Consider the following 21223-nt stretch of genomic DNA (forward strand, 5'->3'; position numbering starts at 1 on the left):
AATAATTACTGGTTTCTAGATATTCATAAATGATTATCAAAAAACAGTGTTCATGAGCATAAATGCTTAAATAAACAGAATGAACAACAGATATACTTTCTATGCAAATCATGGTTCATAATATCCAAGCATTACAATATTGTCAGAATTTACATAATTGGAAACTAAGTGATTACAAGAAATAAGAAGACTAAACTAATCCTAATCTAGAAAGGAAAAAAGAAAAGTGGTCAAGAAGCAACCATACCCAAAAACGATTCTATGCACGAAAGCCATATGCGCAAGCAGAGAGTGCTTCAGAGCTCTATTCAAGTATGAGTTTTTCCGACCTCGTGAAAGGCCAAACTTTGCCTATTTATAAAAATTCTCGAGAGCAGTTATCTTTCGTATGCATGCGTCGTGGGTGTGTAACCGCTCTCCATATCAGATACGTGATCTAAAGCATAACTTCCCATAACCGTTCTTTCCACGTGTTTTAAACCTTTTTGATTTACTTTTTTACGAACTGCTCCGTTTCGACTCCAACTCTTTTTGGAAACCTGTAGTAACCTCCTTTGCTTATTTTCGAGTGTTTCTTTCTCAGATTTGGCTTTCGAGCGTAAATAATTGAGACCCTTGGTACACTCCCGATAGATGTTGTTCGAGTAGCTTTCCCAAAGCACAAACACCCCTTTTTCGAATCATACGATTTTCGAGTGACCCTAACAACAATCGCAGATGAAATTGCTGTATTTGGTTAGAAATTTGTACCTTAAAATTTTCCCATTGCTTGGAATTCCATTTTTGTTCATCTACGTGGGGTTAGGTGTGTATGTAGTCGTAAAATTCACAGATCATATTCATATTATATTAATATAATATAATATAAATTATTTTAATGCACCAAATCTTCCCCAACACTCCCATTTTAAGACTTTTTAAAACGGGACTTCAAGTGTCACAAATGCATTCTGAAAACTTTTGTACACATCATTGAAACATATTTTATGAAATCATACCAAAACGTGCGAAAATTCATTGATGTCTGAACTTGAGAGAATTGATTGATCAGTTGGTGAATTAATTGAAATAGGTGGAGGGTGTTATTAAGAAATTAGTGTAGCTTAGTGACGAAATTAAATGATATAGGATGTGTTTATTTAAGTTATATCCCTAACTCTAAATTTCGGTTGAACCAAAAAGTTATCTCACAATAATTTGCAGTTCGGAGGATTTTATTTATTTATTTATTTATACAAACATACTTTTAGTGCTAGCGGTTTATAAATGATAAATATATGGATGAATTGAGTTGAAAGTTGTTCTAATTTAATTAATAGTCTTAAATTTGAGTTCTATATATACAATTGTATTAAATATTTAAAAGAAAAATTTTACGATCCATAATGATCATACTAAATTAGAATAAAATCATTTTTGATAAAAAAAAGTTACTCGTAAGTGAAAAATTAAGGAAAGTTTAATTTCTTTTAAGACAAAATTAAATGATTTAATAGTTCATATTACTTGCTTATAAGATAAAAATTAGAGGAAATTTAACATCTTTTTAAGAAACCATATGTATGTATTTATTATTGGAAGTCATTATACTTGAGTTTGTGTTCTTAATTAAGCTGAAACAACTTCACTAATTAATTTATGTGCTTCTGCTGGCGTTTGTTTCTTTAAATTTTATTCTATAGTGCCTAAGATCTAAGACTGTCCCAAGAATAATATGCACACATTCTTTCATTTCTATTTTTCAATTATTTTTTATGGGTCAATTCTACAACTTCTTGGTTGAACAAAGTTATTGAAAATTTTAGAGAATTTGAAAGTATCCCAAATTAGGGTAGCCCAACTTATTTTACACAATTCGGCCCAAATAACCTATTTGTTGAGGCTAATTCATTGGGCTTGGGTAGTTCGTTATGGCTGTTAATTTTTTTTAAAGAGCATGGTCCAACTAAAGAAAAACTAATCGATTTGGATCAATTAGGCCAATTTGACATTTTCACCTATGCATCAATTTTGTATTAGGACATGATACATATACAATATATATAGTTTATAAAACAACTCAGTAAATAAAATAAATGTTTCATCATCTTAAGCTCACTGTTTTGTTGTTAAACAACAGGGTCAAATCAAATCAAACGCACAAGCTACAAAAAGTATCACTATGCTTGCTTTTCAAATCTCCTACCCAACTACATCATCATCTTAAGAATTACAACAATGTTCCTAACTAACTAAATAAATGAAAAAAAGTTTGTGATCTTCAATTGGAGGGAACATGGTAGTATTTCCCTTTGCAAATGCATCGGTATACAATGGGACATGACTCTGCAATGGAGCACTTGAAACTGACCATGACCCTCTTGCAAGGGTAACATGGTCCACATGCATGGGAACAATCTGGTATAGTGGAGCCAGTTGGGTAGAGTTCCATTCCCATGTTGTCTTCCTATGAAATCACAAAGTAGGTATACAACATTAATTACTCATTTAATTTGTTGACCAGTTACCTACCACATTACACACCACTCATCTTTTCATATCATAGTTTTTTCCACCAACCCCTACTTTGCCTTTTGTGGTAAAAAGATGAGAGTATAATTCAAATTTTACTCTTTTCTTATTGTTATAGAATAGTGGCTGTATAAATTGTATGAAAGTGATTTCCCAGCATAATAAAGAGGAGTGCTTTTAAACTTTTCCACATGTTTTAATACAATTTTTTTTTCTTTTAATAGTTATATTTTCTTGTGTGAAGTATTTATCGACTTTTTTTTGTAATTAATTTTTATTAAAAAATTTGATCGATTAGTTTTAATGGAGTCTTTTTTGAATATTTTTTTTATCTATAAAATTTGAACTTGAAACGAATAGTTAAGAAAATTGAATTTAGTTTCACTCCAACCAATAATTTATTACTAGACTTTTTATTATTTATTAAAATTTATTAAAAAATATAAAATTACGAATGAAACTCATTGAAAAAGAAATGACAATTTCATAATTTTATAATTTTTAATAAGTTTTAAGATAATTAAAATTATGCTTAATAAAACAGTGTGTTGTGGTCGATATATATAACTATTTAAGTAATTATTGAAATAATAAAGGATGAAATTGATGGTTTATTTAAAGTAATGAAGTGATAAAGAGAACGAGGTAGAGTTGCTATTATTGTAATTTGATTAGAAAAGTAAGGAGTGATTTGATTTCAGAAAACATTTATATTTTAATTTTATTTATAAAAGTTTCATATTGTTTTTAATTTTTGTCTTTAAAAAGTTGTATAGAAATTAATAAAAATAACTTATATTGTTTTGAGATTTTTATACAAATATTTAATAATGGGAATCAACGTAAAATTAATTAATGCCATAATTTATAATTAAATAAAAATAAAAAATGAAAACAAACTACTTTTCCAAACCAAATCATCCTTTAAGAATTCATATTCTTAAATCTTTATATATATATATGATTTGCACACTAGAGTAAATTAAACAACTCCAATGGAACAAAATAAATAAATAAATATGGACCAACGGCCAATGTTAACCAAGAAAAAAATTATTCCCACACAATAATGTAACTCACAAACCTTCTTATCTGCTACTTTATCTTCTTGCAAGCTGACCAACTTAGCTGCAAATAGGAGAAAAACACATAAAACATCAAACAAAAGTCTATATTTTCATAACATAATAATTCGTAAGTGAGATTATTAAAGCAACGATTCATTTCTTACCCATAAAAATTATAATAATATCAACAAAGTTTGAATTAAAGACTTTATATATATTATTCAAACTCTCTACTACTAGACTAATTATAGTAATTTTCACGATACATTACTTTTAAGCTTTCTTGAAAAATTCATCTGATTTTAGAATATCAAAACTGATGCATGGATAATATATAGTAATTATATTAAGAAATTAGTACTTGAACATGTTTTAATCTCATTGAACTATACTAAACATTCCTAGTGGGATATATAACACTTTTGTTCTTGTTGTTTAAGCTATTCTAACACATGCATAATTATTAAGTTAGGTAAAGAAAAATAACATTATATTACATATACTTACCATGATTTGGGATCACCCTAAGGCTCCAACTAATAGAAAAAAGAGTGAAGAAAATCACAACTAGGAAAGATTTATGGGTTCCAAGCAAGAAAGTACTCATATTTGCATCAACGTACAAACTCAAGTAACTTATTGGAGTCAGTTTTCATTAGTAGAGGAAAAAGCAAGCTAGTGAGCAAAAAGCATGAAGATGAAGGTGTACTTTGGCAAGTTTCCTTGATGAGTAGTAGAATCTGTGTAGAATTATATACATGGAGAACCTTAGGGTTCACATTAAATGTGCAATGTGGTACATTGCAGCATTTCACATGATGCACGGCCTTGTATTAAAGGTTTCACAAGTTTTGGTGAGTCCCCAGAAACGAAATTGAAAAAACAATTATCACCATCATAAACTATAAATGAAGAGCATATTTTTGAAATTCAGTAGTAACTTCTAACCCTTTTGATATGTGTACTAGTAAAAAGGTTTAATTTGTAGTAGACCAAACAGATTGGAAAGTCTTCTGCCATGCACGCACGGTTTCACCAATCAGAGGAAAGGGAAGAAGCAGAATTATTTTATTTTATTTATTTATTTTTAAATTTTATTCATAAAAATAGTTGTTTGAAATGTGGCATTATTTTTTACTTTTTATTTTTCATAGTATTGACACTATATTTACTATTGGAAATATTGTCTAATCTTGGTTAGAGATCCTAAAAAGTATATAAGATGAGTATTCTCTTTTACATATTCAAAATTTGAATTTAATCTTAAACAACTTAGTTAAAGATACAAATTGTTACTATGCAATATTGATAAATATAACATTAATTAAAACAAATTGAAGATAAATATGACATTAATCGAAACATTTAGATAAGTGAGAAAATTGAAGGGGTAAAAAGACTTATATATGAACCTAGTAACGTGCAGACATCTGAAGGAAAAATTGGATGTTCCAGTAAAAACCAACCTGCTGAGATCTGAATATATTTAATTTGTCATGAATCCTACAAGATTCAAAAATTTGATTGGTAGGTATGTACGGATTTGAATGAATTTGTGCCCATTATTAATGTGTGTCTTCTTTTAATAAAACTTTTTAAATTAAAGAACATAGCTTGCGCAGCAGGGATGGCACAACATGAATATTATTACTATTACAGAGGGCGCCAACAGTATGTCTCAGAGACCAACAAAATTTCAACTTTTGAGAATTATTATACAAATTGTAAATAGTATTGCTTAGTGAAAGTTATTTATTTTATCGAATTACTCCCACCATTTTTTTTATGTTTAAGATTTATACATAGTAATTAAGAAAATAATTTATATTTCAATTTTTGAAAATATTTATTATTTATTTTCCTATTATATTCTTTTGATGGTTAGAGAAGAAATAGGTACATTAAAAATAAATAAATATACTATTTAGTAAACATACATTGATTATTAAGGATAAAAATGAAAAAGAAAATTAATAAATAATTAATTTTAGAAAAGTGACAATGAAAATTAAAAGAAAAAATAGTGTCAAAACTTCTATGAAAAAAAACGGAGGACGTACTATTTATATATATATATACGCGAAGAAGAATTCTTTTATTCCAGGAGTAAATTTACCTAAACTTATTCCGTTCAATAATTCATGTTCTACATTAAATTTCAACGATCTAACTGTTCAATTTAAAGTTTTTAATGTATAGATCAAATATGCAAATTTTTAAAAAATTTGAAAATCATTTGATACTTCATTTCATTAATTCATAATAATATATAAAATGATTTTATGATTATCCTTCAATTTGAATTAATGAAATGAATTATCAAATGATTTTTAAATTTTCTAAAAATTACAGATTTGATCTATACATTAAGAACTTTAAATTGAACGGTTGAATTGTTAAAATTTGATGTAGAACATGAGTTATTAAACAGAGTAAGTCTAGGTAGACTTACTCCTAAAATAAAAGGATCTCATATATATATATATATATATATATATATATATATATATAAAAGAAAGTTATTAAGCAAACCTTATGTGAAATTAATACCTGACTTGAGTTCTCCAAAATAGAATCTATTCAAATAATTAGATATGTTTTCTGGAAAAAAAATATATTAAAATTCAGTGATATAGTTTTAATACTTTTCATATAAGAGAAAAATGAAAGTGTTCGAAGCGGTATTTCATTTTGTGAGTTATATACTTGCGTCCATTAATTATTGACACGGTACAACGTTGGCATGGTTAGACTTGAATATGTATCAAAGTTAATTTCTTTTAAAATAAATTAGATAACTTGGATATAATAAGGTAAAATGATAGTAGAATTATGTGAAACGATATATTGTATTACAGTAAAATACTTTATCTCTTGTCAATTTTGTTTTATAACGATTCGTCATCACTATACATTATAATAATTTAGTAATTAGCAATGAAAATATAATTTAATTACTAATATTAACATATAAGTAATTTTTAGATATACATTTAACATTTATACACATATATCTACAATAATTCCAACTGAATGTATGAAAATCGCTCTTGTCAGTCAAATAATATCTATCAACTAGCTACACAAGAGTAGCCAAAAATTAAGCATATCTACATTGTCATTTGTGAGAATGGTTTCAAAGGTACTACTCTTCCAACTTATCCCTACCTTACTCTCATTCCTAGTACATCATTGTAGTCTCACCCACGAAGAACTATGCAAGGGTAAGTTAGTAGTTCAAAATAGTCAACAAGTATAGAAGAATTATCTAACTATTTTACAACATCAACATGTAAACCACCCAACACAACCTCTCATGACTTTCAACTTTTCCAACATAGGAGAACATCAAGTTGACATTCAACTTCCATTTTAAGATAAACTACTTAAACACATCATAATAGCTTTAATTCACATCACAATAGTGCAACACATCAGTAATACAATATAGTATATGAACAATACAATCCAATCCACACATTATATGCACAACACAACAACTATATGCGCCGTCACATATTCAACTAAGAAATCTCTTATAATATAAGTGAACAGTCTAAGTGGCATAATTCTATCGAACCAACTAACAATGCGATCTTTTTACATCAACTAGATCTAAAACTAACTTTGATAAAAATCCACAATAACATGATTTCTCGGATTCCACCACCTAAATTAGGAAAGTATATTCTTGTCAGGGTGAGACAATTTGAGTGTCGGCCTATCACGACCTTAGCATGCATAACTAAGTCTCCTATGGGATTAACTCGTTGATTATCCTCTAAAATTTATGCTCCTTTTAATACTTAGTTAGGGGTTATGGCCTCCAACCTCTTGCCTTACTCACTACAAGAAAATCACGATTTTGCGACGGTTATATGACCTACATTGCGACGGTTAAAACTGCTGCAAAGACAACATTGCGACGGTTTGGGAACCATCGCAGAATTCTCCGTCACAAGGAAATTTTGCGACGGTTATCAGAACCGTTGCACAAACCGTCGCAAAATTGGAATTGCGACCCCTGAAGCACCCGACGCACTAACTGCCTCTATATTAACATTGCGACCCTTTCATCAACTATCGCACCAACTGCCTCTAAATTAATATTACGACCACTTTTTTACCCGTTGGAAATTATAATTTTTTTTAATTTTAATAAATTTATTAATGTAACAATCCTCATATTTGGCCTCTCAAGGGTTCTATTTCACGACATTTCAATGTTTAGCGTGTTTTTATCTTTACTTGTGCAATTTTTGGGAAACTTCCCAGAAGGTCACCCATCCCTGTACTACTCCAGGTCAAGCACGCTTAACTGTGAAGTTCTGATGAGTAAGTTACCAAAATGTATATGCATGTTGTCATTATAACTTGTACAAATTAATTCATTTAAGTCATCCTCAAATATACAATCTCATATTTGTACTATAATAATAATATATAATAATTTTATATTACGAATAATAATAATAAAAAAAATAATAATAATATATTTAGTTATTCTTTATTTATAGGTACTTACTTTTATATTTAACATCTACTTATTTCTATTTAAAATTATAATTTAAATTATTTAATTTTATAATTTATAATGATAATATAATTTATAAAATTATAAATATTTATTTATTACATAATTATAAATTAAATTTTAATATTTTAAATAAATTATTAATTAATTTAATATATTTATTTATCTTAAATCAAACATATAAAATTCAAAAAAAATGTATTTATCCTTGTTTTATTTTCTAATTATCAACTATTAATAAAATACTAACTTAAAATCTTATCTAATTATATATAATATTCTCATATCAAATTTAAAACCATATATTAGTTATACAAAAATATTAAGATCATATAGTAAATTGTCAATAAGATTTTAGTCAAATAATTTAAAATAATTAATGTTTCAATTATATTGTAAATTAGCAAATAATTTATTCCAAAACTAATTAATTGTTTTATATTAATTATTAGTAAAATTTAATAACTTTTAATTTAACAATTAATTGGATCGACGAAATTCAACACACTATGAGTTATTGAGCGGAATAACTTTACCAAGAGTTATTTTGTAAGTTATCTTAAATCAAACATATAAAATTCAAAAAATGTATTTATCCTTGTTTTATTTTTTAATTATCAACCATTAATAAAATACTAACTTAAAATCTTATCTAATTATATCATAATATTTTCATATCAAATTTAAAACCAGTTCTTACATTTCAACAAATATAAATTTTTCTGAAATATTCCATCAATAATATAGCTTTTCTTATAAAAATTTTCTCATCGAAAATATAAATTTTTCGACAGATTTAATTTTGTTTTATAAGAAATCATCTTCGATTAATATAACATTTTGTAAATATGATTTAAGAGTAAAATATTTTCAATTTAACGGTTGAATTTACAAAATTCACATTTAATATAAAGTTATTGAGCGATGTAACACTTAGTAAAATTTACACCGATGTAATTATAACCTCCCTCATATATATATATATATATATATATATATATATATATATTAAATGTGACTTTTACTAAGTATTACACCGCTCAATAACTTTATGTTAAATGTGAATTTGGTAAATTTAACTGTTAGATTGAAAGTTCATATCTCTCATAGATTATATATACAAAACTTTATATTAATCCAAGATGATTTGATACTTCATTTTTATAAAACAAAATTGATGTAATATATTCATTTTAAAATACACTAAAATATAAACACTTTGATTACCTTCCAGTTGTTGTTCAATTTTAACAAAATTTGATATACACTTATAAAGTGATATGAGCTTTCAATTTAACGGTTGGATTTACAAAATTCACATTTAATATAAAGTTATTGAGCGACATAATACTTAGTAAAAGTTACACCGATATAATTATTGTGACACCCTTACTACCCCAACATATATATTGTAATAATAAAAACTTATAAATAAATTTTTCAATTTCAGTAAAAGGGTTCACATGAGAATCTTAAAAATTATCCTTCAATAACCACAATAACAAAAATGAAACGCAAGAGTTTTCAAATTATTTTCAAAAATAACATTTACAATAAAAACCTAATGTTCTAAAAAATCCTTTGCCCCGATGTCACAATATCAGAGCATCCGACAATTCAACCGTTGGCATTATAGATACCACTCGTAGCCAGATCTTCCTTACCTAAAATATCCACAAATCGCACGGTGAGAAAAGAAAACATCTATATATATAGCACATAAGAAAACACAATATATTATCTCATTATAACTTAATATTCATAAATATTTCAACATATCGTATTTCAATCAATCATGCATCATCATCACGTCATAATTCTCAATCACCCAAATCATCACAAATCTTGCACTTCACACTATGCCAAGGTCACGCTACCCATTTAACAATCTCAGGCCGTGCTCACCCTGATATAATACTGTGCCAAGGTCACGTTATCCCTATCCCAGGGCCGTGCTCACCCCTGACATGTTAACCAAGGTCACAATACCCATTTAACAATCTCAGGCCGTGCTCACCCGTGATATATAACACTGTGCCAAGGTCACGTTATCCCTATCCCAGGGCCGTGCTCACCCCTGACATGTTAACCAAGGTCACGATACCCATTTAACAATCCCAGGCCGTGCTCACCCGTGATATAACACTGTGGCAAGGTCACGTTATCCCTATCCTAGGGCCGTGCTCACCCCTGACATGTTAACCAAGGTCACGATACCTACGTAACAATCCAGAGTTGTGCTCACCCCTGATATAACACTGTGCCAAGGTCACGTTACCCCTAACCTAGGGTCGTGCTTACCCCTGATATGTTAACCAAGGTCACGATACTCACGTAACAATCTCGGGCCGTGCTCACCCCTGGTCATAGGTGTGAAGAACCACAATCACATCTCATTCACATTCCACACGACATCTCATAATTCAATTCCATACGCACATCTCAAGCAATTCACATCTAAGTCATCAATTTTTATCAAGTAATATAGCAATAATATTCATAAATTAATATAATAATCAATTTTAATACAATCTTAACATAAACGATAAAATTCCCAATTATTCCAAAACCTAACTCACAGGCACTTTTCTACAGTTTCGTTCTTCGTCTTAGGTCATCATTCTTACAAATGAAATATGTATTTCTAATCCTCAACACATACAGAATCTAATGGGATCATTAATTTCTCAAATAGAAATATTCTAATTTTTCCAAAACTTAGCTTACAGGCACTTTTCTATAATTTCGTTCTCTCTCCCAGATCATCATTCTTACAAATTATTGACATATTTATAACCCTCATCACATACAGAATCTAATGGGATCATCCATTCCTCAAACAGAAATCATCCAACTTTTCACAACCTAACTTACAGGCACTTTTCTATAATTTCGTTTTCTCTCCCAGAGCATCATTTTTACCAATTAATCATATATCCATGTTCCTAAATACATACATAATCAAATAAGACCAATAATTCTTCAAACAGAAATAATTATAAAATTAGGGTTCTTCCTCTACCCAATTTCCTCATGTAACTCTACATATAAATAATTCCTATTTCTCCCGTACCTGGATAAGAAGAAGCTGAATCTAGATATGTAGAAGCTGAATCTACACTAGATATGGTTGATCTCCCTCGCTGGGTTCCCCTTGGTCTGAAGCAGAAAGTAGAGGGAAGAAGAGAGAGAGCAGAAGAAAAGAAATCAGAAATGAGAGGTGTGCTTTTTGGGAGTGGCAAACAGCTCTATATATAGGCATTCTGCGCCAGAACGGCCCGTTCCAAATCCAGAACGGCCCGTTCTGGACCCTTAAACCATGGCTAAAAACCACATCCAGAATGGCCCGTTTGAAAACCAGAACGACCTGTTCTGGTGTGCATTAATTACACCCAACGACCATAATTTTGGGAACGCCCCGTTCCAAGCCCGTTCCCATTTAGGGTTAATGGCATATTTAATAGTCTGGAACGACCCGTTCCATCTTGAGAACGACCTGTTCTGGGCTATTAACTCACATTCAATTTGGTAGTTTGGAACGACCCGTTCGAATTCCGGAACAGCCCGTTCCAAGCTACTAAATCACATACCTTTTGGTAGTTTGGAATGGCCCGTTCCAAATCCGGAACAGCCCGTTCCAAGCTACTAAATCACCCCTATCTCCTTTATAAAATTACCAAAATACCCTCAATTAAAATAAATAAATAAAAAGTGAAATAAAAACTGGGGTGTTACAATTCTCCCCTCCTTTAAGAAATTTCGTCCTCGAAATTACCTGAAGCAAATATAAATGGATATGTAGCTTTCATCTTCTCCTTTAGCTCCCAAGTAGCACTTTCAGGTGTAGCTCTTCCCCAAATAACTTTTATCAAAGAAATTTCCTTTCCCCTAAGTTGCTTCACCATTCGATCCTCGACTCTCACCGGGGTAGCTTCCACAGTTAGGTTCTCCTTAACCTCAAGATGACCTGACTCAATCACATGCGAAGGATCATAGATGTATTTCCGAAGTTGGGAAATGTGGAAAACGTCATGGAGATTTGACAGATTAGGAGGCAAAGAAATTTGGTAGGCAACACTACCAACTCTTTTTAGAATTTGGAAAGGACCAATAAATCGAGAAGTAAGTTTTCTAGATTTCAATGCCCTGCCAACCCCAGTCCACGGAGTGACTTTCAAGAACACATGGTCACCTTCTTGAAATTCCAAGTCCTTCCTTCTCCTGTCAGCATAACTTTTCTGTCTACTCTGAGCTGTCCTCATCCTCTCTTATATCAATCTAACCTTATCAGTGGTTTGTTGCACAATCTCAGGTCCTAAGATAACATTATCACCAGGCTCGCACCAACACAAAGGGGTCCTACATCTCCTACCATACAAGGCTTCATAAGGTGCCATACCTATACTAGAGTGGTAACTATTATTATAGGTAAACTCTATCAAAGGTAAAAGACTATCCCAACTACCCCCTTGGTTCAACACACAGGCTCTAAGAAAATCCTCTAAAGATTGAATAGTCCTCTCAGTCTGACCATCAGTTTGAGGGTGGTAAGCTGAACTAAGTCTATGTTGGGTCCCCAAAGCTTGTTGTAGGCTCTCCCAAAACCTAGAGGTGAATCTAGGGTCTCTGTCTGACACTATACTAGATGGTATCCCATGCAATCTCACAATCTCATCAATATATAGTCCAACCAATCTCTCAAGAGAGTACCTAATGTTAATAGGTAAGAAATGTGCACTCTTAGTCAACCTATCAACTATAACCCAAATGGAATCATGCCCTCTCCTAGTCCTAGGCAAAGCAACTACAAAATCCATAGAAATGCTATCCCACTTCCACTCGAGTATACTCAAAGGCTGAAGTAGTCCTGAAGGTTTCTGATGTTCTATCTTAGACTTCTGACACACTAAACAGGCACTCACAAATTCAGCTATATCTTTCTTCATCCTAGGCCACCAAAATATCTTTCTAAGGTCTTGATACATCTTATTTGCCCCTGGGTGAAAACTAAGCTTGCCCCTATGACCTTCCTCTAGGATCAAACGTCTAAGTGTAGGGTCACTAGGCACACACACTCGGTCTTTAAATCTTAACACTCCATCTACACCCAAGGTAAATTCTCCTCCAATACCTTGTCCTATAGCTTTATGCCTAGCCACTAGAAATGAATCCACTAACTGTGCTTCTCCAATTTCCTTCAACAACTAACTAGTCACCCGAGTCATACCTAGTCTCACACTACTAGGGGTCACCTCACAAGTCAAACTCAAGTCTCTAAATTGAGCCAAAAGGTCCATCTCCCTAATCATAAGAGAAGACAAATGCAAAGATTTCTTACTTAAAGCATCAGCCACCACATTGGCTTTGCCCGGATGATAACTAAGATCAAAATCATAATCCTTAAGGAACTCTAACCATCTCCTTTGCCTCATATTTAATTCCTTTTGGTCAAATAAATATCTGTAGCAACCTCGGTCGCGACGGGACGGCGAAAAATAAATTGAAAAAGAGGAGTCGCCACCAATGTTATTTTTTACGGAAAAACATTGGAAAAACCATAAAATAGAAAATAGTCTACGAAAACCAAATTTTTGGGTTCGGGAGTCGATTACGTGTGAGGAAGGTATTAGCACCTCACAACGTTCGTCCTAAGACGATTACCTTTAATTAATTAAACTAATTATTAATAATTTATAAAATATTTATCTCACTAAAATGATCAAATATATTTTATTTAACTAAACTATCATTGTATATATATATATATATATATATATATATATATATATATATATATATATATATAGGAGTTAAAATTATTGTTGTTACATAAAAAGGAAAATAATATTTTTTATTTTTTGGCTCAACAAGATTTATTTCTTGCTCCTACGTATCTTCAAGTGTAATGAAGAATCAGAGTCACGTAGTTCTTTGAAGAAAATGTTTGTGTGTTGATATTTTTTAATTAAATTTTATTTTTTTGTTAGATATAAGATTCTTGAACTGTCTCAGTTCATTCACCCTAAAAATATAAAATTGACTAAGGTGTACACCAAAGTCAATTCAACAAAATTTAATTATAATTATTGCTAGAGATGTTATGATATTAAAAAATTTATTAATTGGACATTTTCGTTTTTGGAGAAAAAATTTAAAGATAAGCTGTCACAACTTGTACTTTAAATTCAAAGGTTAAAAAGATGTCACATCTAGTTAACCATTCCTCCAATAAAATTTTTAATACAATAATTTCAGATATTTACATTAAATATTGTAACATTATATTTTGATATTTAATCACATTTTGGATTTAAATAAAGACTAATGACAGATATTATTAATATAAAAAATAATAATAATAAAAAGAAGTGAGTTCAATGTACTCACTATTCTTCGCCCAAGAAGTGGTAACTCGCTGGTCTCTTCCTCCGGGTTCCCTCTGGTCCAAGGTGGAGATGTGTGTGTGTGTGGGTGTGTGTAGGTGCCCTTGGGAAGGGGAAGGGTCGCTATTTATAGACTTTTAGGAGGGACCGGAACGGCCCGTTCTGAATCCGGAACGGCCCGTTTCGGGGTTGCAATTTTACTCACAACGGCCATTTTCGGAACGGGCTGTTCCAATTTCGGAAAGGCCCGTTCTGGACTAAATTTTTTAGGTATTTTGGTAGTTCGAGAACGGCCCATTCTGGGCTGAAAATTACAGGTCCTTTTTTAAGGTTGGAACGGCCTGTTCCAGTTTGGGAACGGGACGTTCCAGTTTCTGGGAACAGCCCGTTCTGGGCTAGAATTTATAAGTCTTTTTGGATGGTTGGAACGACCCGTTCCAGTTTTGGAACAGCCTGTTCCGGACTAGAAATTTCAGGGCTTTTTGTAAGGTTGGAACGACCCATTCCAGTTTTGGAACGGCCCGTTCTGGGCTAGAAATTTTAAGGTTTTTCGGAAGGTTGGAACGGCCCGTTCCTGTTTTGGAACGGCCCGTTCTGGGCTAGAAATTTTAGGGCTTTTTGCAATGTTGGAACGGCCCGTTCCAGTTTTGGAACGGCCCGTTCTGGGCTTGAAATTTTATGTCTTTTTGAAAGGTTGGAACGGCCCGTTCTAGACTTTTGAAATCATATGAAAATTACTAAATTACCCCCCCATAAAAATATAAAAAAATGAGGCATTACAATTGGCTTCCATATTTTTGTCTTTTTTATTCTTTCTTGTATATACCTTTTTTGCTATTTTTTTTGAAACAAAATTGACATTTCCCGGACGAAATTGGGTTACTACAGTTGCCCCTCTTTACTTAATTTTACTAGATAATATAAACAACTCTTGTTTCCATATTATCGTAGTAAAATATAAGTAAAGAAAACACCAATTTCGTCGCTAAGCTTGAAACATTAAGAAACATGAGCGCGAGGGACACGAAACATTAAAAAAACATGAGTGCGAGAGCTCGAAACATTAAAAGACATGAGCGCGGGGACTCAAAACATTAAAAGAGTGAGCATGAAGGCTAGAAACATTAAACAACATGGGTGCGGGGGCTCAAAACATTAAAAAGGTGAGCGCGGGGGCTCAAAACATTAGACGAGTGAGCACGGGGGCTCGAGACATTAAAAAGGTGAGCGCGGGACTCAAAAGATTGATAGAGTGAGCACGGGGACTCAAAAGAACGATGAGTGAGCATAGAGGCGTGAAACATTAAAAGAGTGAGTACCTCTTTACTTAAATTTAATAGAAAATATGAAAATACAATTTTCATATTATCGTATTAAAGTGTAAGTAAAGATATAAACTCCAATTTTGTCCTAAGAGTAGGTTTGATTTAGAAAAGACTTTTAAGATATCAAATTGTCGCAACTTGTGTCTCCCTTACTATGATTAAGACGATGTCGCATCCACTTAATCCTTTATTTATTTATAAGATAAAATTTTCGAACGTGTACTTTAAACTTTAGCATGAAGAGGAAGATAATTACCACAGAAGTCAAGAAAGGAGTTTATATGAAACACAAAGATCAAAAACAATTGACGTGAACCTAATGGAAACATTGGATGCAAAATCCAAATGCAGAAGATCCCTGACATAAATATCATGTGCATGAAGACACTAATCGTGAATAAGTATTCATAACCCAAAAATGTGAAATGTGATGAGTGTTGGAACTCATATTGTAAAATGTGATGGGTGTAGTAACCCGAAATGTAAAAGTGAGCGCAGGGGCTCGAAAGATTAAAAACATGGGCGCGGGGACCTGAAACATGAAAGAGTGAGCACGGGGGCTCAAATCATAAAAGAGTGAGCGCGGGGGCTCAAAACATGGGCGCGGGGACCCGAAACATAAAAGTGAGCGCGGGGGCTCGAAAGATTAAAAACATGGGCGCGGGGACCCGAAACATTAAAGAGTGAGCACGGGGGCTCGAATCATAAAAGAGTGAGCGTGGGGGCTCAAAACATGGGCGCGGGGACCCGAAACATGAAAGAGTGAGCGCGGGGGCTCGAATCATAAAAGAGTGAGCGCAGGGGCTCAAAACATTGGCGCAGGGACCCAAACGTAAAAGTGAGCGCGAGGCTCGAAAGATTAAAAACATGGGCGCGGGGACCCGAAACATTAAAGAGTGAGCACGGGGGCTCGAATCATAAAAGAGTGAGCGCGGGGCTCAAAACATGGGCGCGGGGACCCGAAACGTAAAAGTGAGCACGGGGGCTCGAAAGATTAAAAACATGGGCGCAGGGACCCGAAACATTAAAGAGTGAGCACGGGGGCTCGAATCATAAAAGAGTGAGCGCGGGGGCTCAAAACATGAGCGCGGGGACCCGAAACGTAAAAGTGAGAATTTTGATGGAAACAATGTTGGTGCCAAGTAGATAATAAACTTCAATGAATGTGCTATGCAAGTACATTAATTGATTACATGTGCATGATAAGTACCGAACTTTGGTACAAATGCTGTGGATGCTAAGCATGTATTCTACTTGAATGCATGAGTTAAGGATGGACCAAACTTTTGGTGATGCAAATGACAAGTATGCATTGAGCTTGAATGAATGTGTTAAACAAAGTATTAGATATTAATGTGAATAATGTGGGTGTTGGACAAGTATTGGATTTGAATGAATGTACCAAACTATGATGTAATGAATGTCAAACATGTGCCAAACTCAAATGTAGATGATATAGATGTCAGACAAGTGCGATACTTTATATGCAAGTGATGAATTTGAATGCATGTATTAGGAAAGTACCAAACTTTGATACAAATAAAGTGGATGCCAAGTGAGCATTGGACATGAACAAACACTGCTCACGTTTTAATACAAATGATGTAATGCTTGATTCGGTGTTGGGATGCTTATGAGGTATTATTGACACATTTCATTTTATTTTTTTCAAAGAAAATCATAAAATGATTATTTTTTTTTAGAGAAAGCAAATCCATGCAAAGCCCTTTTTGTGTCTCAATTATTCACTTTTTTATCCTTTTTCAAATCCATGAAATTTTGTTCTTTCCTTCTTTGTCAATCGTTGAAAATTGATCTCACAATTTATCCTTTCAAGCTTATCCCACCTAGAATCAAGTGAGACTCATTTGGCCTAACTTATCAATCGAACGATTATTACCATCTTGTCATTCCCTTTGAAGCATCATTTAATCAACATGCATAACAATGACAAATGATTTTTTTGGAAGACTATTCAAAAAGGATATTTGAACGTGACTTTATTTTGATGTAGAGAAAATAGAGCAAATTACCCCAAGATATGACAAAAATTGAGAACCTGGTGGGAATAAGAGATTGAGTAATCGTCCCAGTTTGATGTCAAATTAATGGAGTGAAAGGTGAAAGAATTTAGACTAACTTGGACTTGAACAAGTGAGGCAAATGATTTACATCACTTTAGACTCGAGTGGATAGAATCAAACAATGACACATATGGGAAGGATAACCCGTATTTAGAATGGCGGAATATGGGTGATACAGGCATTGACTTGATTAAACTTGAGACACATGGATTATATGGTTGGAATGAAAATGTGATGATGGTTGAGAACTTGTCCCAGTATAAAAGGAGTATTTTGAGTTGCCCTAGTTTATCAAGAAATAGGGAACAAAGTTGGATTAGACAATTATTCCAATTGAAAGTCAAGGTGATGAAATGGCAATGAGATCCTTTGCCCTAGTGTGAAGTGGTTGTCCCAATTTAGTCTTGAAAGGCAGGGGTAGAATAGGAGACAATGATGAATGTGATTGCCTTGTTTTCTGACTCAAGGAAATAACATTGATGTATGAATTGATGGAGGAATAAGACATAGAATGAATGCCTCATTTAATTGGGTAAGGGGGAATCAAAGGAAGGCATGACTTGTGATTTGTTCCCAATCTAATCTTTTGAATGATTCTCATAATTATTGAGCATAGTAATCAATGAACATTGATGAATAGAAGATTTTGCACTGGATGTTTGTTTCTCTTCATGATATAATGGGTGTGCAAGTCTTATGAGCATTTGTATTTTTTTTGTTTTTTTTTGGAGCAATCGTGTTAACATTGATAGATGAGTTCAATTGTTTTGTCTTAAGACTAAACTTTAAGAAAAAGCAACCAATTTTTTATCTGTATGGACTTTATCGGATTGTAACACTGGTCGATGGATATGAAAGAAAGGATACAAAGGCTCAAATGTGTGCTTGAAGGTTGTTTGAAACAAGGATTTTTGCTAAAGTGTTGGTTTTAATGCTTTATTCGGTTTCTTTTCCTTGCCCCCCTTTTTTTTTCATCCCAGCTTTTACCTAGGTTTTTTTTTTGGAGTTTGTAGTCTACCAGGTTGCTCTAACTTTTGTTTAGGCCGCCTTTTTGAGGTTTTCAGCCTAGCGAGCTCTTCTTTCTTTTATTTGTTTCCTCTCTTTTAGGCATAATATTTCTTGACTGCATCAGAATTTATAGGAAGCGATAAATCTTCACCATCCATATTTGTAAGGATCAAAGCTCCTCCTGAAAATGTCTTTTTCACCACATAAGGTCCTTCATAATTTGGAGTCCATTTCCCTCTGTGATCTTTTTGGTTTGGTAAGATCTTCTTGAGCACCAAATCTCCCTTTTGAAACTCTCGAGGACTAACTTTCTTATCATAAGCTCTTTTCACCTTTCTCTGATATAATTGACCATGACATAAGGCATTTAGCCTTTTTTCTTCAATGAGATTTAATTGATCATAACGAATTTGTACCCATTCAGCTTCCTCAAGTTTGGCTTCGACCAATACCCTTAAGGAAGGTATTTCTACCTCAATTGGGAGCACAACCTCCATGCCATACACGAGAGAATATGGGGTTGCCCCAGTAGAGGTACGAACAGAAGTGCGATGGCCATGCAAGGCAAAAGAAAGCATATCATGCCAATCTTTGTAAGTTACCACCATTTTTTGAACAATTTTCTTGATATTTTTATTTGCTGCTTCTACTGCCCCATTCATCTTAGGACGAGATGGTGAAGAATTATGGTGTTGAATTTTGAAATTATCACACAACTCTTTCATCATTTTATTGTTCAAATTGGTTCTATTATCAGTAATGATGTGGCTCGGCAAATTGTATCGACAAATTATATCTCTTTTGATGAATCTGACTACCACATTTCTTGTCACGCTAGCATAAGAAGCTGCTTCGACCCATTTAGTGAAGTAGTCAATAGCTATGAGGATGAAACGATGCCCATTTGATGCCTTTGGTTCAATTGGACCAATCACATCCATTCCCCACATTGAAAATGGCCATGGTGCAGCCAGAACATTCAAGGGTGTTGGTGGTGCATGGATATTGTCAGCGTATGCTTGACATTTGTGGCATTTCCTCACATGGCTACAACAATCAGATTCCATGGTCAACCAATAATAACCAGACCTTAAAATTTTTCTTGCCATTGCATGTCCATTCATGTGTGTTCCAAATGAGCCTTCATGAACTTCTTCCAATATTTTCTTGGCTTCAATAGCATCAACACATCTGAGCAATACCATGTCATGGTTTCTCTTATAAAGCACATCACCATTTAAGAAGAATCCCATTGCTAGTCTCCTCAATGTCTTTCTATCATTTACTGAAGCATTAGGGGGATACTCTTTCTCTTTTATGTAGTGCTTTATATCATAGAACCACGGTCTTCCATCTGGTTCCTCCTCTACTGCTTGGCAGTATGCTGGTTGGTCTCGATTTTGTATTCTTTTTAATGGCACTTCATTTCCTTGACTTATCTTAAACATTGAAGACAAAGTGGCTAAAGCGTCTGCTAATTGGTTATCCTCGCGGGGGATATGTTGGAAAGTGATTTCTTCAAATTGTTCCATCAACCCCTTGATGTACAAGTGATATGGGATTAATTTTGCATCTCGAGTCTCCCATTCACCCTTGAGTTGATGAACAACTAATGCTGAGTCTCCATATACCTCCAACACTTTAGCCTTGAATTCTAGGGCTGCTACAATCCCCATCGCACACGCTTCATATTCTGCCACGTTATTAGTGCAATCAAAACCCAACCTTGCAGTAAAAGGGATGAACTGATTCTTTGGAGAAATTAACACTGCCCCAATTCCATGCCCCAGGGCATTAGAAGCTCCATCAAACAACAGTGTCCATTTTCCTTCGTTTATGGATTCTTCCTCATCAAATAATGTCATTATGTCTTCATCTGGAAATTCACATTGCATTGATTGGTAATCTTCTATGGGTTGATGAGCCAGATATTCTGCTAATGCACTACCCTTGACAGCTTTCTGAGTGACATAAATAATATCATATTCTGACAACAACATTTGCCAACAAGCAATCCGACTAGTTAGAGCAGGCTTCTCGAATATGTATTTGATTGGATCCATTTTAGATACTAACCATGTAGTATGGCTTAACATGTATTGCCTCAATCGTCGAGCAACCCAAGCCAATGCACAACATGTTCGCTCTAATAAGGAGTACCTCATCTCACAATCTGTAAACTTCTTGCTCAAATAATAAATTGCTTGCTCTTTCTTCCCAGAAGCATCATGTTGCCCTAATACACAGCCCATAGATTCATCAAGCACAGACATATATAGTATGAGAGGTCTCCCTGGTACCGACGGCACTA

The 21223-nt window shown here is 33.1% G+C and overlaps 1 protein-coding gene across 1 annotated transcript; it reads right to left on the minus strand.

Annotated features, from left to right (window-relative positions):
• Positions 1 to 2063: 2063 nt before the first annotated feature.
• On the minus strand, positions 2064 to 4317 carry LOC109793879 (protein EPIDERMAL PATTERNING FACTOR 2). Its single transcript, XM_020353345.3, has 3 exons — positions 4086 to 4317; positions 3596 to 3639; positions 2064 to 2446 (listed from the first exon to the last, which is right to left on the minus strand). Exons 1-3 carry the CDS (start codon positions 4183 to 4185, stop codon positions 2261 to 2263), a joined length of 330 nt encoding a protein of 109 aa, XP_020208934.1. The 5' UTR covers positions 4186 to 4317; the 3' UTR covers positions 2064 to 2260.
• Between the last annotated feature and the right edge of the window lie 16906 nt (positions 4318 to 21223).

This window comes from Cajanus cajan, chromosome 10 (assembly GCF_000230855.2).
Source record: "Cajanus cajan strain Asha chromosome 10, NIPB_CcT2T_4, whole genome shotgun sequence".
Classification (NCBI taxonomy): Eukaryota; Viridiplantae; Streptophyta; class Magnoliopsida; order Fabales; family Fabaceae; genus Cajanus; species Cajanus cajan.

What these genes read in the sequence shown, in the direction of transcription:
- LOC109793879 (XM_020353345.3), bottom strand. Translation starts at nt 4,185, where the DNA reads ATGAGTACTTTCTTGCTTGGAACCCATAAATCTTTCCTAGTTGTGATT. An exon ending in TAGGGTGATCCCAAATCATG is followed by an intron (nt 3,640 to 4,085) that starts GTAAGTATATGT and finishes TCCTATTTGCAG; the next exon opens with CTAAGTTGGTCAGCTTGCAA. An exon ending in ATAAAGTAGCAGATAAGAAG is followed by an intron (nt 2,447 to 3,595) that starts GTTTGTGAGTTA and finishes GTGATTTCATAG; the next exon opens with GAAGACAACATGGGAATGGA.